This window comes from Camellia sinensis, chromosome 9, assembly GCF_055761805.1.
Source record: "Camellia sinensis isolate YWXY chromosome 9, ASM5576180v1, whole genome shotgun sequence".
NCBI classification, from domain to species: Eukaryota; Viridiplantae; Streptophyta; class Magnoliopsida; order Ericales; family Theaceae; genus Camellia; species Camellia sinensis.
The window spans coordinates 73,640,033-73,659,547 of NC_138969.1; the positions used below are offsets into that span (position 1 = coordinate 73,640,033).

The 19,515-nt window shown below is 37.2% G+C and overlaps 2 protein-coding genes across 2 annotated transcripts; both read left to right on the top strand.

Annotated features, from left to right (window-relative positions):
* The first annotated feature begins 5,310 nt into the window (after positions 1-5,310).
* LOC145799541 (uncharacterized) lies at positions 5,311-13,937 on the top strand. The gene is made up of 12 exons (XM_082889133.1): positions 5,311-5,602; positions 11,737-11,836; positions 11,916-11,966; positions 12,049-12,177; positions 12,315-12,350; positions 12,452-12,507; positions 12,586-12,705; positions 12,846-12,965; positions 13,106-13,240; positions 13,421-13,471; positions 13,561-13,693; positions 13,779-13,937. Exons 2-12 carry the CDS (start codon positions 11,792-11,794, stop codon positions 13,935-13,937), a joined length of 1,035 nt encoding a protein of 344 aa, XP_082745259.1. The 5' UTR covers positions 5,311-5,602; positions 11,737-11,791.
* Positions 7,646-11,837, top strand: LOC145798656 (uncharacterized). The gene is made up of 3 exons (XM_082887112.1): positions 7,646-10,548; positions 10,630-10,729; positions 10,821-11,837. Exons 1-3 carry the CDS (start codon positions 7,907-7,909, stop codon positions 11,475-11,477), a joined length of 3,399 nt encoding a protein of 1,132 aa, XP_082743238.1. The 5' UTR covers positions 7,646-7,906; the 3' UTR covers positions 11,478-11,837.
* Positions 13,938-19,515: the final 5,578 nt, after the last annotated feature.

Below are 19,515 nucleotides of genomic sequence, written 5' to 3' on the forward strand. Positions count from 1 at the left end.
ACCTACTTGATTCGTTCAGGCTGACCGGGTAACTTTTGGACAGAAAGGTTTAAAACCCTTTCTTCTCACGTTTTTAACATACTCACTTGCCCAAAACCCCTTTCTACTCCTATTGCTCTTGACTGCAATTTCTTACTCTTTTCATACTCAAATCTCTTTGCCTTCTTTTCATGCTTTCACCAATGGCTTCTTCCTCAAAAGTATCAGTTGTTGAGCGTGTAAGTCCATTTGTAGCTTTGAGGAGAGTTATTAACAAAGAATGTGGAAAACATAGAGCTGGTGAATGAAGCACTGTTGATGGACGTATTTTCATTCCTCGTCACCATGCTCAAGTGGAGTTTGTGCTTGGACCCATCTTCAAGGAAGCCTCTACTCAACTTCCTGCCTTATACCCACGTCTAGAGGATCACTGCCTCCTTTACAAAGGTGGTCTTAATTGGGGGAGCTGGAGGTTGAATCAACTCCACCGCTGCTAGCCCACATTGAGGCCTGAATGAGAGGAATGGTAGATTGAGTTGTTCTTGTCAGGATACTAGACCTTCAAGAACTCTGTCTCCTCGATGCCCCTCGACTAGCCAGGTTTTTTTTTTTAATTTTTGAAGACCCTTTTCTCATACCTACTGCACTTTGTTTTTGGAATCCATCTTTCAATTTTTTCCAATTTTGATGTGGCATGATGGCCCTTACTGTTCTTGATATATGCCATCTCTTAGGGCTATCACCCATTGGCACTCCTTTCGGTCTTGATCACTCTGACCTTAATGTGCCTTTTCCCATTCCCCCCCTGAACTCCTTCTTTAGTGATTTTGCAAATTCTGAAAACAAGAGAGAAGGCCCTGTAACAGACCGAGAGTTCTTCTCTTTTCTCCTATATTAGCTTTGCAAATTTCTATTTTGCACTTATTCTCAAAGGATTATGCCTGAGTTTGCCCCTCTTGCCAAGGCTTTTGCTTCGAGGAAGAAGATAGCCTTAGCTCCATATGTTTTGGGCCATGTATATAGAGCCTACTATCAGTTTTTTGAAAAGTCTTTGGATGTTAACCAAGGAGGGCTACTCTGGATATTGTAACTTTGGCTTTTTGCCTACTTCACTACTTTACACTCCAGATGTCTAAGATTTTTTGTACCAGACCCTACTTCTTATGGAGTAAAATATGCCAGAGTTTCATTTTACCTTTCTAATTTGCTGATCACTTCACTTTCTTCCACCAACTCCCAGCTTCTCCCCTTGCCTCTTTCTTCTGTCCCTTTGCGTTTGCGGCCAACATAAGGCCAGCATGGTTGAGGAGCTTCTTGGCTGACAGAACCTACTGCTAACCTCAGCACAGGGATATGTAGGCCTCTATCTTAACTCCAAAGGAGCTCTTTGTTGGCACCTTTCACCCTTGAACATAGTCGAAGCATACTGCCCTGCTCAATTTGCTAGGCAATTTGGGCTTACTCAGGGGATTCTTATCCCTCTCTACAGCCAAACTAACCTAAATCTTACAAGGAAAGAGCTAAAAATTCCAAGAACTAGGTTAAAGGAGGCAACCTCTAGGCTTATACAAGATTTGATTGATCGAATTTCAATTCAACCCCTTCATCCCACAAGGCACTACACTGAAAAGATACCAGAATTGGTGGACAACCAACATGGAAGTGCTCTTGGCCATCCCCTCCCAAGATCTGTTGGTAGGGCTGGATGTGCCTTCTCAGACTAAGCCCAAGGAGGTTGGGACCACTGTTACAGCCACCATTGCTCTTGTGTTCTTCTGCTACTACTGCCTCAGTACTTACTCCTGTTGCTTCACTCCCTCCTCCTAAAGTCACTAGGGCTACTTCGAAGAAGGTTATGCATTCTTGCTTCCCTTTCTCTTTCCTTTATAATGCTTCGCTCACTGATTTATAACTTCTATTCTTGGTGCAGGAACTCTATAGGAGGACTCTCCTCAAAGGACTCAAGTTATGAACATCCTCAAGGGCAAGCAGCAACAACAAAAGATAAGAAGACTTTTGCTTGACCCTGAGAAAGAGATTCCTGAGGCTAATATAGAAAAGGGCGAGACAAAAAAGAAAAGAAAAAGTGACACCATTAAAAAGGAGGAAGAAAATGACAGTCTACCCTTCTAACTTTACTGAGGACCTTATCCATGAGGCTGCTACCAAAGCAGTGGAGAAGGAGCACTCGAAAGAAATCATTATTTTTCAAAGGTCCGAAAAGAGGAGGTAGCAATACATGTTAATGGATGAAGCTGCTGCTGCTGATGTATTGTAAAAGGAGACTGCAAGGAGGAAGCAAACTATTGAGTATTATTTCCTTCACAGCTCTCCAGCTAGCACCACTACCACCTTTGAAGCTGGTAATTTTCTTCAATCCCTTTTGATAACTTCCTTTTCCAGGATGATAATTTCCCTTTCCAGGATTTTAGCATAGAATCAACACTGTTCTTTCTTATCTGTCATGTAACAGTAGTCACTCCACCTCCTTCTCCTTCGACACTAGCTTCCTCTGTTTTGCTTGTAGAGGAAAGTCCATTACAGACAGTCTCAGAAAGGAGAAAGAAGAGTAATACTGAAGTTCCCATAGGTGTAGAGCCCATCCGGATGGTACTTCCACTTCTCAGCTCTACACTTCCCATGCCTTATTCCCTTTTTTCTTTAAGGTCAAGCATCCCAATTTCTTTATGCCCGGGCCTAACTCCATATCTGCCCTGTGTAACCTTTTCGTCAGCTCAATATACTCTTCCTATAGTCTTGGTTGTCCCTTCATCACCTGAGAGAGCCCCAGCTGCCACTTCATCTTCAGTGATAGTTGGAATTCCCAAAGAAGACACTGGTAGCTCACCCATTCCTTCTATACCATCCAGTTCCAGTCCTTTTTCTCTTGACTTGCTGGTGGCCAGGACAATAGACATTGGTAGGGAATCCTCAACTCCCTCTTCTATCCCTATGTTGCCATCTCTTCCTTCAACCAGTGACACCTTTGCACTTTTAATGCCAGAGGAGGAGATGGACATTTTTGAAGCTCGGCTGGCTAGCCTTTTTGACATACCTGTACCAACTCAAGCAACCAGCAATGATGCTGAGCCCTTAGCCCTTGCTGACTCTTTTTTGGAGATTATTGAGAGTTCCTCTACTGCTAGACAAGTCTCTTTGCCTCCAATGGACTTGGGCAGCTGTTTGGAATTGCTGACATCATTTTCAAGGATTTTATTCGAAGCCTTGCAAAGAACCATCATTAAGAATGGTTTCCTTTAGTGCTGCAAAGTTCTTGGGCAATCCAACATGGCCATCTCAAGCCACTTATCCTAAGCAGTAGCCACAATAGATTTCTATGTCAATATCTGCCATATGGATATAAAGCTACCGAAGAGAAGCTACTGAAGGAGAAAGAATTTGTTTCCCATATGCATGCTAAGGTATTTGAACTAAAGGGACAACATTCTGATGCCTCTCAGTTTCAAACTCAACTTTTGGAGAAAAAGGCCCAATTGGAGGAGGAGCTAGCAATAGTCAACCCAGCTTTGGATCGAAATGCTAAAAAACTACAAATTATTAACCAAGGGCTGGCTGACAGAAGGCAGGATATAGCTACAGCTATTCAGTTGTTCCCAACCCTTAGAAGTAGAGAATCAACTGCAAGAGAACAACTGAAACATTGTCCTGATTTCTAGGCCAATTTGTAGTTACATGTACTTAATTCTTTATGAAATAAAATCTTTATTTATTATTAAGTGTTTCATGCTGTTTTGTTTATTCTTACTTAGCTTTTCTCACACTTCTTGTGTTTCCCACACAATTGGATAATAAGGTTTCAAATACCTGCCAATGATTTTCTTGGGATGTACATATCCATTTAGATTTCTTAGATGGTATGCTCCCTCAGGTAAGACTTTATGAATCTGATATGGTTCTTCCCAATTAGGTGACCATTTGCCAAACTTATAGCTTTTAATTCCTATTGGAAGAATTGTTTTCCACACTAAATCACATTCATCAAAGCTAATGTGCTTGACTTTCTTATTATAGCTTTTGGCTACCCTTTTCTTTTAAAAAAGAATATTATTTAATGCCAGAATTCTAGGTTCATCCACATTCTCTAATTCTAAGAACATGCTTTGATGGTACTACTCAGAAGTAAACTGGTCCTGACATTTTACCCTCAAGGATTTAATGTTAATTTCGACAAGCAACATTGCATCAAGTCCATATACTAAGGCATAAGGAATGATTCCTGTACCTAACCTTGGAGACGTTTTATATGCCCACAACACATCCAACAATAAATTATGCCAATCCCTAGGATTGTCTTCAACAGCCCTTTGAATTCCTTTTTTCAAGGATTTGTTAGATGATTCAGCTTGACTATTTTCTTGAGCATGATAAGGGGTGAAATTAATAAGGCTAATCCCAAATTCAGCTGTGAAAGACTTTACCATCTTTCCATCGAACACAGTCTCATTATCTACAGTTATGGTCTGTGGGATGCCAAACCTGTGGATCAATTCTTTAATAAACCCAATTACCTCAGTCTAATCTACAGCCTTATACGGTTTAGCTTCGACCCATTTAGTAAAGTAATCTGTAGCTACTAGAATGAAACAATGTTGCTTCGAAGAGGGTGGATATATTTTCTCTATCATATCCATTGCCCACCCTCTAAATGGGCAGGGCTTCACAACTGCATGCAAATCAGTTATTGGCACATGTCTTATCATGCCATGGTTTTGGCATGCTTGACAACCCTTTGCATACTTTAGACAATCTTTAAGGATAGTTGGCCAATAGTAGGAATGCCTTCGAAGCAACCATCTCATCTTCACACCAGGCTGATGGGCACCACAGATGCCTTTATGAACCTCAACCATGGTAGTCAATGCCTCTTTTGGCCCTAGCCATTTGAGTAATAGCTTGTCTGCTCCTCTCTTGTAAAGAGCATTGCCATACACTATGTATTGCATAAACTGTAATTTAAGTTTTTCGCTAGCCTTTGAAGAAGGGCCAGTCAAATACTGCATGAATGGATACCTCCAATCTTGATCTTGTAAGTCATTATGGTTGACTTTCAACATAATACCCTTTTTGGCCAAAGGTGGTATTAATTTTTGATATGTTGCTTGACTTATGTCCAGCTGAGCACCATCCCTTATTCTGAAATTTGAAGCCTTCTAAGCTACATCATTGGCTCTGTGATTTATGAATCTTGGAATATAAGTCACATTTGCTATTCGAAACTGAGAAAGTAAATGTAGTGCAACAACATAATATGCACTACTAGAAATAAGACTTTTTGCGTCTATTTTTTGCGACTGATTATTTAACGGTCGCAAAAAATCATTTTTAGACATCAAACATCTCATTTGCCTGACCCAATCGTGTTCTTACAAAAATAAAAATAAATAAAACGTCTCATTTTCCTGACTCTCTCTCTCCCTCTCAATCCCCCCCCTTTTTTTTTTCTTATTTCCCAAATCTGGGCTCTCTCTCTCTCCCTCTCAAAATCTGTCTCTCGCTCGACTCTCGCTCAAATCTCACTGCCTCTCTCGCTCGAATCTCTCGCTCGAATCTGTCGATCGATTCAACTTTCTCAAGTCCACTACTGTTGAAGATTTCATAATCGGTAAGCCTAAACACATCTTTATCGATTCAACATTCTCTGTAATGATCCGAGAAATCAAGTGTGCTCTGAAATGATTTTTTTCTACATTTAGATTTGAATACAAAACAAATCTAGGTTACAGTAATGAAAATCAATCCCATAGAGTTACAGTAAAATTCTGGAATTAACCTAGATTTGTTTGAATTAATCCCATAGATATGACATTACAAATAGATTTGTATATGACATTATAAATCCATAAAGAGCTCATATTTTTAGTTTGTTTGAATCCGAATTACAACCTAGATTTGAATTTCATTGTCTGCTTGTATTCACTGTTTGTGGATCAAATTCTGGAATTCTAATTTGAATTTATGAAATCAATTTTATGGTTTGTTTGGTGCAACTTATTTGAGGCTGCTTGTGATTTTTTCTCTTCAAAATCTGTCGGTATTTGTTGCAACTTATGCATACTGTAATGAGATGAAAATAGCTGTAGAAAGTTTAGTATGGGGAAATTAGGAGGGTTGTTTTAACTTTTGTGTTTTGATTATTAACTTTTGGATTATAAAAAGTTACACCAAATGAGGCCATCATTATTGTTATCATCGTCTTTGTCATCTAAATGTTGAATTTGTTATGGTCCTATTTTTTTCATTCACAAGCCCTGTTCTAGAAATAATCATGTGCACTAGGTCCTATTTTTTTCATACACAGGCCCTATTTTTTTCCATTAGGATCTAGAGCGTTATTTTGATGAAGGCATCTCCACCATCTCTAAACCCCTTTGTTTTATTCTTCACCTCTGCCATTTCTAACCCCCTGCCCCACCTTCTCTGTCTACCCCCACCTTTCTCTATAGTTTCTGGCTAGGCACCAACCACAACCTCCTCATAGCCTCACCTTAAATTATAGGGTGTAAGTATGTCAAACTAGCGGCTTAACTGTATTTATTTCAATTGTCAAAGGAAGTCGGTATAATTTACCCAAAAACTACTGTAGAAAAATGCAACAAATAGACATCTTTACACTTACTTCAGTTATTTTGGCTTATGTACAATCTGGATGTTACTTGACCAAAGACAAGGGTGTATTTTGTTGAACTCATGGGTTGGTTTTTTTTGCTTTTTTCCGGTTCTTCACTGCTAACAGTTAATTTAACATTCAATTTCACTCTTTACCCTTCCCTGCCTTTCCACAAGATATGATTAGTGAAGAATGAATTTTCCAGTTATAAGAATCCCCTGAAATTTTTCCATTTCGTGAATACTATGTGGGAAAGTGTTCTAAACAATTGTGCAAAGGTCAAATATATCTTTGGAGGGACAAGTTCAGATTTTTCAGGTCCTGAATTTGGAAATGAATAATAATGCTATATATTGAAGTATTATTACCTACCACATTAATTATAATAAGAATAAGAAAATAGTGAATTTATATGACAGTCATATCTTACGTGTATCTTTTGATTTAGTAATCAGCTAGCAGAAGACGAGCCTTGTGACTTTTATTCTGCTTCTCTCTTTGTTTACTCTTTATATATACATATTCTGTTTTTGAGACTTATTTAACTGTTGATTTTAGAGGCTGAAAAAGAAGTTCATTTATTTTTTTGATCTGCAATACAATAGAAGGAAGTTCCTTATACCAACATGGTTTGTCCTAGTTGCGATAGGTGGCACAGCTTTCTGATGAGGGATTGTTGGGGAATTCACTTTCTTAACTCAATCAGATGCTCTTGAATGACTTAAAAAAATGATTTTAATAAGTTTAAGAAATGTTTTTACTATTGCAGATGAACCATTCACTAGTCTTCCCTCTTTTCTTTTTATAAGAACATCACGAGTCAAACTTGAACATATATCAAAACTTATTTAGATTATATATATATATATATATAAGTTTGGGTTTTCCTTTTTGAATTAATCCCATAGATATGAGCTCTTTATGGATTTATAATGTCATATACAGGATCAAAATAAAATTTGAATCACAAGGTTGATTAAATCTTCAAACTTTAACATATGTTTAGCATGTTATATGTTTATGTGTTGTTTTTATTATCAAGTGTAGAGCTTCATAAAGATTTTCTTTCTTTTTATAATGAATGTTTACTTGCTGTGGTGGTTACTTTTTACCTAGGTATGTAATTAAGCATTCAATTTTTAAGCTCTTTTGATTTATTTGTTTTGATTTTCTATTTAATTTAATTTTTCATATTTTTATTTTGTTGTCACTACTAGAAATATGATCTTTTGCGTCTATTTTTTTACGACCGATTGTTTAATTTAATTTTTCATATTAAACAGTTAAAGAAATAGAAAGATGGACAAGAATTGGATTGATTTGCCAAATCGGATGTCAATTGATTACGTGAATGGGATTGATAATTTCTTGAGATTTGCATACAACAATAGAGATGAAAGTTTATCAATTAGTTGTCCATGTCGATTTTGTAGTAATCGATACAATTTTTCACGAGAGGTTGTAAGAGAGCATCTTATTTCCAATGGGTTCGTAAAAAAGTACAAAAATTGGATTCATCATGGGGAATCCTATGTCCAATTACATGGTAACCAAGAAAACCAAACATTAATGGCGGATTCAGTGACTAGAGATGATGTGGTTGGGATGGTACAAGAGGCCCTGGGAATTCCACATATGGGTGTTGGGAATGATGAACCAACTGCAAGTGATCCAGACCAAGTAGGGGCAAGTGATCCAGCCCAAGCAGGGGCAAGTGATCCAAGCCATGTAGAGGAAGATGACCCGGTTCAGATAGGGGCAAATGACGAAACTTTGAAATATTTTAAACTTTTGGAAGATGCACAAACTGATCTGTACCCGGGGTGTCACAAATTTACTTCATTATCATTCATTGTTCGAATTTTGCATATGAAGGTGCTCAATCAATGGACTGACAAGTCCGTTGACATGTTACTTGAACTTTTGAATGAGGCTTTTCCTACGGGCACAAAACTTCCAAGCTCATATTATCAAGCTCAGAAGGTTACTACAGATTTGGGTTTCACATATGAGACTTTTGATGCTTGCCCCAATAGTTGTATGTTGTTCAGAAAAGAGGATACAAAGCTTGATAAATGTGTTATATGCAGTAGTTCTAGATGGAAACAAAATGGTGGTGTTGGAAATGATGAAAGGGAATCTGGTAAACGGGTAGCAGCAAAACAGATGAGGTATTTCCCTTTGAAGCCAAGGTTGCAGAGATTGTTTATGTCATCGAAAACGGCAAAGCTCATGAGATGGCATGCGGAAGAACGAGTTGATGATGGTGTGTTAAGGCATCCTGCTGACTCCCTCGCATGGAAGGACTTTGATCGGCGAAACACTTGTTTTGCTAGTAATAGTCGTAATGTACGTCTTGGGTTAGCTACAGATGGATTCAACCCATTTAGATCAATGAACATAGTTCATAGCACTTGGCCAATTGTGTTGATTCCGTATAATTTACCACCATGGATGTGCATGAAACAACCAAATCTGATTTTGTCTGTGCTGATTGATGGGCCAAAAGGACCTGGCGATAAGATCGATGTGTATTTGCAACCATTGATTGAAGAGTTGAAGGAATTATGGGATGAAGGTGAACAAACATTTGATGCATCAACCAATGAAATGTTTCAATTGCATGCAGCTTTGTTATGGACAATCAGTGACTTTCCTGCCTATGCCAACTTATCAGGATGGAGTACGAAAGGTGAATATGCTTGTCCTTGCTGCAATGTGAAAACTCAATCATATTGGTTGAAGCATGGTAGGAAGTATTCATACATGAGTCATCGTCGTTTCTTACCAGTTAATCATAAATTTCGAAAGGATAAAGTATCATTTGATGGTAGTCGAGAATGGAGACTAAAACCTCAAATTTTATCTGGATCTGAGACGTTGCATCAGTTGGAATCAGAAGGTGTCCTTAGTCAGTACAAGAGGAATGACCTGAAGGAAATGTTCAGGAGACAAGAAGAGAGGGAAAATAACGGAAGAAAAGGCCATAATTGGAAGAAAAAAAGTATATTCTATGAATTGTCGTATTGGGAGCACAACTTAATAAGACACAATCTCGATGTGATGCACATAGAGAAAAATGTCTGCGATAATGTATTGTGGACAATACTAGGAGTTGGAGGAAAATCCAAAGATAATGTGAATGCTCGACGTGATTTACAAGAAATGAATATCAGAAAACCATTGCACTTGCAGTCAAGAGGGTTCAATAAAGTTTATGTACCTCCTGCACAATTCACAATGATCAATGATGAGAAAGATATGTTTCTCAAAGTACTCAAGGAAGTAAGAGTACCAGACGGTTATGCATCCAATATCTCGCGACATGTGCGCTTACAAGATAGAAGTATTTGGGGTCTTAAGAGCCATGATAGTCATATTTTGATGCAACAACTTATTCCTTTAGCTATACGGAGGTCCTTGCCTAAGAATGTGATTGAACCATTGATTGAGTTGAGCACTTTTTTTAGACAATTGTGCTCCAAAGTGAATCGTACAAGTGATTTGGAATATATTCAGGATCGTATAGCAATAACTCTTTGTCATCTTGAAAAAATTTTTCCACCATCTTTCTTTGACATAATGGAACACTTGCCTATACATCTTGCTGATGAAGCTTTGATCGCTGGAGCAATACAGTTTCGATGGATGTACCCGATTGAAAGGTTTCTTCTTACATTGAAACAATATGTGCGTAATCGAGCTCATCCGGAGGGCTCAATAGCTAAGGGGTATTTGATGGAAGAATGCATGAACTTTTGTTCTCGCTATCTCCTTGATGTGGAAACCAAATCTAATCGACCGAGGAGAAACAATGAAGGTGATAACAACATGGGTCGAGCTGTAGGCGAAAGTACAACATTTTATCTTAATGATAATGAATTACAACAGTGTCACCGATATGTGTTGTTCAACACAAGTTCAGTTGCACCGTTCATAAGGTAATTTATCACTTTCCTAGTATTGTAAAATTCTAAAGTGAAATCTATATGATATTTACTATTCTCTTCCAATTTACACAGCAAACACCTTGAAGTCATTAAGAGCAAAATGCCACGTGCAAGCGATCATCAAATTCAATCTGAGCATTTCGAAACATTCTACACTTGGTTTAAGGACCATGTATGTATTTAGACATTTCATTTCACATATCTAAATATACATAAATTTTGAGTTGGAGTTGAAGTTGAATTTATATTTGTTTTTTTAATAGGTTCAGACCTTGCGAAGGACAAGTAATATTACATTTACTGAAGAAATCAATAGATTAGCAGATGGTCCTCATACTTTGGCTAGGCGGTTCAATGGTTACATTATCAATGGGTTTCGTTTTCGTGTGAAGGCTGTGGATGATCGTCGGGTGACTCAAAATAGTGGTGTAGCTTTAAAGGCTGATACAATGAGTTATGCTAGTCGGAAGGACAAGAGTCCTCGCGTCGGTGCTGTGTACTACTATGGACAGTTGACTGATATTGTCGAAATCCGGTACACTAACAATATGAAATATGTGTTGTTTAAGTGTGATTGGATTGATAACACTAGGGGGAAAATGGAAGACGCTTTCAAATTCACATTAGTCAACTTCAATCGTTTGTTGTACCCAACCGATCGTGTTAGCAATGAACCTTTTATATTATCATCCCAAGCCGAGCAAGTTTGGTATGTTCCTGATCCTTTGGAACCAGATTGGCAAGTTGTGGTAAAGATGTCTCAAAGAGGTCTTTTTGATATGAATTCTAATGATGATCCTCAAGTTGAACCCTATATGACTCAACATTTGGAAGACAACGCTGTGCTTCGTGATGAAGAAATTGGTTGGGTGAGAGAAGGAATAGAAGGAGCAACAATTGATGTTGATGAAGATGGTTGAACTTCATTTGTGATTGTTGAGGAAGAGGGTTGAACTATACTCCGTGTTTCTTAGTTTCTATTATTTGCAAATAAGAAAAGTTTAAATATTGTTAAAATGTCTCGTGCTTAATTGCTGAATTTGTGATAAATTTATATATGTTTATGTGTTGTTCTATTATCAAGTGTAGAATTTCATAAAAATTTTCTTTCTTTTTATAATAAATGTTTACTTACTGTGGTGGTTGTTTTTTATTCAATTACAATGTCGGTTCTAATAGTTACGAGCGTAGGAGACATCGTTGTGGACTTGCATACGGATCTCTGTTCTTTGAAATGGCCAATGCAATTGAGAGGGAAATCACTACCTTGCAATTGAAAGTATGTTAAAGAGTTTATAGGTAATGTTTATGTTTTTTATTCAATTACAATGTCGGTTATACATTATTTGTTGATATAGGAAAAGAAACTTGTTACGGAGATGAAGAGAACTGCTAAAACAGGAAATGAGGTACATTCTGGAACGTATTTCTCTTTCTTGTTTTTATATTTAGATTTATCTTCTTATTTTTATTTGTATTTGCATTCTGCAGGCAACAACTAAAATTTCAGCATGTCAGCTAATCAATCTTAGGCAACAAATAACAAAATTACAAGCTTGCTTACAACAAATGTCCCCAGTTAAGCAGACTGAAGAGGAAACTGAAGAGCTAACCAACCAGGTTCATTGTTTAATTTTTCTTGTTCTTCTATTGGTTTATGTTTTTTATGAATCGAGATGATTTATGTTTTTTGTTATTGTTAATTGAATAACACATGTTGGGTAGTTTGTTTATTTATTTATTTATTTACTTGACAGGTCCTAGATGAAATTGGAGTTGATGTTGCCTCTCTAGTCAGTATTCGTAGGAGTTTTTTTTTATGACTTTATCTTGTTAGTTGATGCTATTTTTCATGTATTAAATTGGTTTTGAATTTGACTTGCACTCTTGACAGTTATCAGTATCGCCAAAAGGAAGAATTGTTGGGAAGACAACCGAGGATGCTAATAGGTATCTTATGTTATATTATAAGTAAATTGCTATCCATATTTCTTGTGTATTAACCTTTTCATATTTCTTTCATTTTAGGATGAAGCGGAAGGTTAAGACCTTTAAGGCCCCTTGCATTATGGATGAGGCTTTACGTGTGCGGGCAAGTCCCTCGCTACCTTGCACTATTGATGGAGCATCTTCTCCATATGTTTCGAGGTAAACTTTATTGCTAAAGTTTTATTTGTTCTGAAACTAATTTGTATCATTTGTTGATATTTATATCTTGTGTTATATTATTAGTAAATTGATATCCATATTTCTTGTGTATTAACATTTTCATATTTCTTTCATTTTAGGATGAAACGGAAGAGGAAGACCTTTAAGGCCCCTTGCATTATGGATGAGGCTTTACGTGTGCGGGCAAGTCCCTCGCTACCTTGCACTATGGATGGAGCATCTTCTCCATATGTTTCGAGGTAAACTTTACTGCTAAAGTTTTATTTGTTCTGAAACTGATTTGTATCATTTGTTTATATTTATATCTTGTGTTATATTATTAGTAAATTGATATCCATATTTCTTGTGTATTAACTTTTTCATATTTCTTTCATTTTAGCATGAAGCGAAAGAGGAAGACCTTTAAGGTCCCTTGCACTATAGATGAGGCTGTACGTGTGCGGGCAAGTCCTTCGCTAACTAGTTCGTACCTTGGTCTGCCACCATTTGCTGTGACTTGTTCTGTCATTGGCTGGTTGATGTTTTGGTGTTTTGGGTGGCTTTTGGAGTCTACTAGATCTGCTGTCTAGTTTTTGTGCCTCTATGCTATGTATCTACTAGATCTGCTGTCTAGTTTTTGTGTATTTGTTGGTCCCTTACCTATTTAACCCTAATTTTATTATATTAAGGGATGAATGGCTTATGTTATATTAAGGGATGAAACTACTCCTGATCCACAATCAATTATTTTTTGGGGAGGAGAGGGGTAATTTATAGCTGGAACAAGGAACCAGATTTGTTTCTCTTATTGTGTATTGGTGTTGGGATCTCTAATACTTTTGTTTGCTTACTTAGATTAAATGTGAAATGCTCATCCATTTTGCAGGGTTACTATGTTTTCAGCCAGAAGTTGAAGCATGTTGTTCGCCTTCCATTTGCCACCACTGCATATGGTATGTATTTTAGTTCTTCATTATTGTTCCGACAGGTTTCATTTTCTCAACTATGATGGCGGTAAGAGATCTTTTTTTAATGCTATATAGTTGAAAATATGGCACAATCAATTGTTGTAGGAAATTATATTCATGTTATTAGGTATCAAATTCTGTACTCCATATTACTTGTTTGATCTTTACAATTTTGAAGATCTATTTGATGATGATAAAATACTGCAACAGACTTGCATACTTTGCTTTAGGAAATATGGGAAAAATTGCTTTAGTGGATTATGAAGGTTGTACTTTGATGATGAAATGGAATTATACTCTGATCGATAAATGGTTTAAAATTTTCGTTGGCGTAGCATACAATTTAGGGATCTCTTTGCACCAAAATCATTTGTTGCTCATTTATTTGTGTTAGCACGTGGTATTCTTAAAAAATTTATTGATAAGTAGTTAGTGTAAAAAAAATTATGAGACCCAATTTTATTAACTGTATGACTTATCAAATGGTGGGCCTTATATTATATTTGGTGCTGGTGTGATGAGATTAGGATGTTATTGTAATCACTAGGCATCTTCCAATAGCTGCCTTTTGTAGACCCTAGTGCTTCCCAGCTGCTTTCTCTAGATCTTGATAACTGGAGTTTTGGGCTCCTTTTTGATGTCTTGCCTAGAAAAATTACTAGGATTCTTCCCCTATAAAAACCATGTACTTTACCCCTAAGGTTTTTTTTTATGCATTTCAACATTTCGAAAGTGATTTTTTACGTTACGGGCATTTTATGTACTACTTCAAATATATATGTACCTGATGGAAGAATTTTGTGCACGGGTAATTTTAACTAATTTGATTATTCGGATTGCATCTTTGCAGGTGGTTGCAGGTATGACCGGTAAAAAACAAGGGTAGTATGGATATTAGAAGTAAGCAATGATTTGTCTTATCCTGCCTCCATTCCCCTTCCCCTCTTACTCTGATTAGAGATTGGAATAAGATTTTTTTATCATGTGAGAACAAAGAATTATTGTTGCTACTGGTTATTCACCTTTATTTTTGCTTGTGGATTTTAATGCTGTTAACACATGTGGTTTCTTATGCTATCAATCGGAATTGGATGAGCTCCATAAGAAGCTTAGTTCTGCATGTTTGGTTGTCTTTACTTGATTGCATTTTTATGTCTTCTCACAATGATGTTCCCAGTCCTTTAAAGGCCTCGTGTTAGATCTTAAACCTTTAGTTCATCATTTGGGCTTTGAAATGCTTGTGCTTCATTGACATGCCTTTTATAAGTTCTATTAGTAGTATTGTATACTGGAAGTGTTTTGACAGATATTACCCCAACTGGAATATGATGAAAAAAAGTTTCACATATTAAAAGTAATTGTTTAATTGTGACATTTTTTGTTTTTATTTTGTTCAAGCTTTAATATTTGACGAAAATAGGAAGAATATCTAGAGGTTAGCTGTGGGTTTGATTTGTCTAATTTGTGTGATAAACAGCTGGATAGGTAAAAGGGCTTTAATGTTTCACAATTTGTTTATTTATTTATTTATTTTTATTTTTATTTTTAATTTTTTGCGACGGTAACAAGATGGTCGCCAAAGATCATGTTAGTATTTTTCTTTGTTTTTTGCGACGGCAAAATAGGGGTCGCCATAAGTAGTTTAGGTGGTCGCAAATAATTTGCGACCGTTGCTTTGCCGTCGCAAAAAGTATTTGCCACCCCCATATTCGCGACCCCCATTTGCCGTCGCATGGGCCGTCGCAAAAAGTCTTTTGCGACTGTTTTTTTATTATTTGCGACGGTTTATGGCGGTCGCAAAAAGTATTTTTTTTAGTAGTGATGGTAACATACTTTCACTTTGACACTTAAAAATTCCTTTTACCCGGTTGATTACCAACTGGGAATCTCCAAATATATCAATTGCTTGAGCCTGTAATCCAATGAGTATTTCAGGTCCCATTACCAAAGCTTCATACTCAGCTTGGTTGTTTGAACAAGTAGTTTCATCAACTCTAAAACCATATGAGGTTTCTATCCTCCGTGGTGACTTAATCACAAAACTAATTCCAACCAGACAATTGGCTTTTGACCCATCGAACCACATTTGCCATGGTACCATATTAACTAACCAAGGTCCATTGTCTCTTGGCTTTCTATTTGACATGGATGGTCTGCCAAAAAGTTAGCCAAAACTTGCCCTTTTACTGCCTTTTGAGGAACATATTCTCGATGAAACTCTGACAGAGCTAAAATCCATTTGCCAATTCTTCCTTTTAGCATTGTTCTGGATAACATGTATTTAACCAAATATGTGGTTGCAATTACCAAGACAACAGTAGGCAAAAGATAATACCTTAATTTCATTGCTGCAAAGTACAATGCTAAACATAGCTTTTTTATAGCTGAATATTTACATTCACAAGAATTTAAAAAATTACTAAGGTAATAAATTGCTTTTTCTTTGCGTTCTTCATTGTCTTGGGCTAGAAAAACTCCCAATGATTCTTCAACTGCAGCAATGTATACCTTCAAGGGTTTATCTCTCCTTGGTGGCATTAACACTGGATGCTTGGCCAAGTAGGCTTTGATTCATTCGAAAGTAGTTTGATGCTCATTTGTCCATACGAATTCCTCTTCATTTTTTAGCCTTAACAAGGAAGAAAATACTTTAGTTTTCCCTGCAGTGTTAGAAATAAACCTTCGAAGGAAATTAACCTGACCAAGGAATTTTTGTAATTCTTTCTTACTTAATGGAGGTTTGGCCTCAATGATAGCCTTGGCTTTGTTTTGATCAATCTGTATTCCTTTCTTGTGTACTACATACCCCAAGAAGTTTCCAGCTGATACACCAAAAGCACATTTTAGAGGATTAAGTTTCAACTTGAACTTTCTTATTCTTTCGAAGGCTGCTGTTAGGTGGACCAAGTGCTCCTCCATAGATTGGGATTTTACAACTATATCATCAATGTAACACTCTAAGTATTCTCCAATAAGATCATGAAAGATAGTATTCATTGCCCTTTGATATGTTGCCCCAGCATTCTTTAAACCAAATGGCATTTTGACTCATTCGAAGGTACCACTATTTCCAGGACATTTGAAAGCTGTCTTGTGAACATCCTCTTTTGCAATGCAGATATGGTTATAGCTAGATTGCCCATCCATCATGGATAAAATCCTATGACCTGCTGAACTATCCACCAATAAATCAACAATAAGCACGGGGTACTCATCTTTTGGAGTTACTAAGTTTAGGTTTCTAAAATCAATGCATACCCTCATCTTGCCATTCTTTTTAACCACAGGCACAACATTGGACAACGATTCAACATACTTGGTTGTTCTGATGAAACCTGCTTTAAGGAGCCTAAGAATCTCCTCTTTTACCTTTTGAACCACCTTAAGGCTCATCTACATTGGTTTCTGCTTGTGTGGCTTGAAATTAGGCTTCATAGGGAGCCTATGTTCTACTAATGACTTGTCCAGTCCAGGCAACTCATTATAAGACCAAGCAAAGCAATCCTTATATCGTTTTAAGACGACCAACAATTGGTTCCTGTCATTAGGATTTAACCACGCACTGATATAGGTGGGCTGCTGTGTTGTACCCTCCCATAGGTTAACTTCTTCCAAAGGGTCCTGTACTTGAACACTTACTGATGCTTCCCTTTGATTTTTTCTACCTTCGAAGCAAACCTTTTATTTTGTTCTATTCCTACATTTTCTGGCTGAATATCCTTGCTTTCTTTCTCATAGACAAAATCTGTCCATAAGACTTCTTCTTGTTTATGTATTTCCTGGACTTTAGTTTCAATATCCAATGCACAGTACTTATCAAAGACCAAAGGTCTGATCCTTTGTTGCCCCTGGCTGCAGCCAATCATTATGGCTTCTTTCTCTTCTCTCTGCACCTTTTGGACTATTGACTTTATATCCAATATTGAGAATTTGATTAAAGCCAATGATTTGGCTTCTTGATCTTGATCCTTTTGCCTACAACCAGTCATCATTGTCGTCTTTGATAGTGAACTCTTCATCAGCACTCTCTTGTACTAGTTTCAAATGTGGTACTTCTTCATCAGCCGTCACTTCGGCTGTTACATCAGACTTTTTTAGTACACTAAGTGGTGCTACTCTATTAGTGTATAACTTAGCCTCTGCAAAATCAGTACAAGCAAAAAAGGGTTGTGGATCTAGATTGATCTCCTATGTCTCCCTATTGCATAGTGCTATCATCATCTTATGATGTAAAGAAAAAGGCACACATTTATGTGTATGGATCCAATTCCTACCAAGCAAAGTGTTGTACTTGGCATTGATGTCTATAACAAAGAATGCTGTCATGCAGTCTCTGGTTCCCACACTCAGATTGTTAGGCAAAATGCCTTGAGCCATCTGCTTATCTCCAGTAAAACTAGCAATGGTTGTGCTTGTTGGGATCAACCTGGGGTTCTTCTTTCCAAATTTCTTCAAAGAGGACCTTGGAAGCAGATTCATTGTTGTCCCATTGTCTACTAGCACTCTATTCATTTGTATCCCATCAAAGTAAGCCTTAATGTACAGAGGCTTCACATGTTGGGTCATGGATATTGTAGGGTATTCGAAGGGGTATGAGAGGTTAATGGTCACTTCCTCATTTTCCTCATCAGTTTCCATGGGTTTGGCTACTTCAGATTCATCTTGAACCATACTGGTTTGTGAATCCTCACTAGAAACTGGAATGGGATCATCCTCTTGACCCTCTTGGTTTTCTTCCTCAGCTCGAAATTCCTGAGGCAACAAATAAACCATGTTAACTGGTACTGGGGGAAATAAACCAAATTGTATTACTGGTTGTTTGCTCCCTTTTTACATTAGCTTGCTTTGATGCCTGAGAAGCATCATTCATGCTGCATTCTAGTACATCAATGCTAGTATGGCTCGACTTTTCGTGCCCCCTTTTGGAAGACAAATAAGCCCTACAGTATTGGACTCCTGCAGTTCTGAATCTGATCTCACAAGTGCAATGTGAAATAGATAAACACCAAAGAGTCCAAATCCAGCAAATCTTTTGGAAAATTGATTTTGAATCAAATTGCCAAAAATGGACTACTTTACCAGATGTAGAGCCACCACCTAATTATTTTTGAGAAATTTAGGAAACCCATGACTCGTGCCAAAGGCCACGTGTTCGTCATCACCAAGATTGTCTCGACTTGAGAACTTAGGTACAAGAGGGGAAGGTCATGAATTGAGCACCCCCGCTCGCCCGATCAAAGATTGGCTTCTACTAATCATGATGTAAATCTTATTTACATTATACGCTCTAGTTCCGATTTATTAGGCTAGCATTACTATGTGATGCGCTCACAAGTATTGACTAACTTGCAAAAATTGGAACACTTGATTTCATGTTTGTTTTTTTAAAAAAGTTTGTGAATGTGCCACTTTAAAAAAAGTGGACTCAAATGTACATGAATCAAACTATCCCAATTCAACCAACTAGCCTTCATCCATAGGCATTCAAACATTTTATCATTTAAGCAATTAGCCGCATGGCAAGCATGCTATACATGGCAACAATCACATTCGTACAATATGCTAAAGCACAAAAGAGCTTACCTAGTACTCCAAGCCAAAAGATAAAAGATTTAGGAAAAATGCATGAATCCTAACTATGCAATGTGACTAATGCAACACATGCGATATGCAATCTAAATAGGCTCGGAAACTTAACATGTGAATCAATTTGATAGCATGCGGTCTAAGCACGAATTTAAAGAAGTGTTAAACTAACAATACAAGTAAGCATGATGAACCGAGCTTTGATGCATGCAAAACAAATGGATACAAGATGCTAAACAAAACATGATACTCTAAA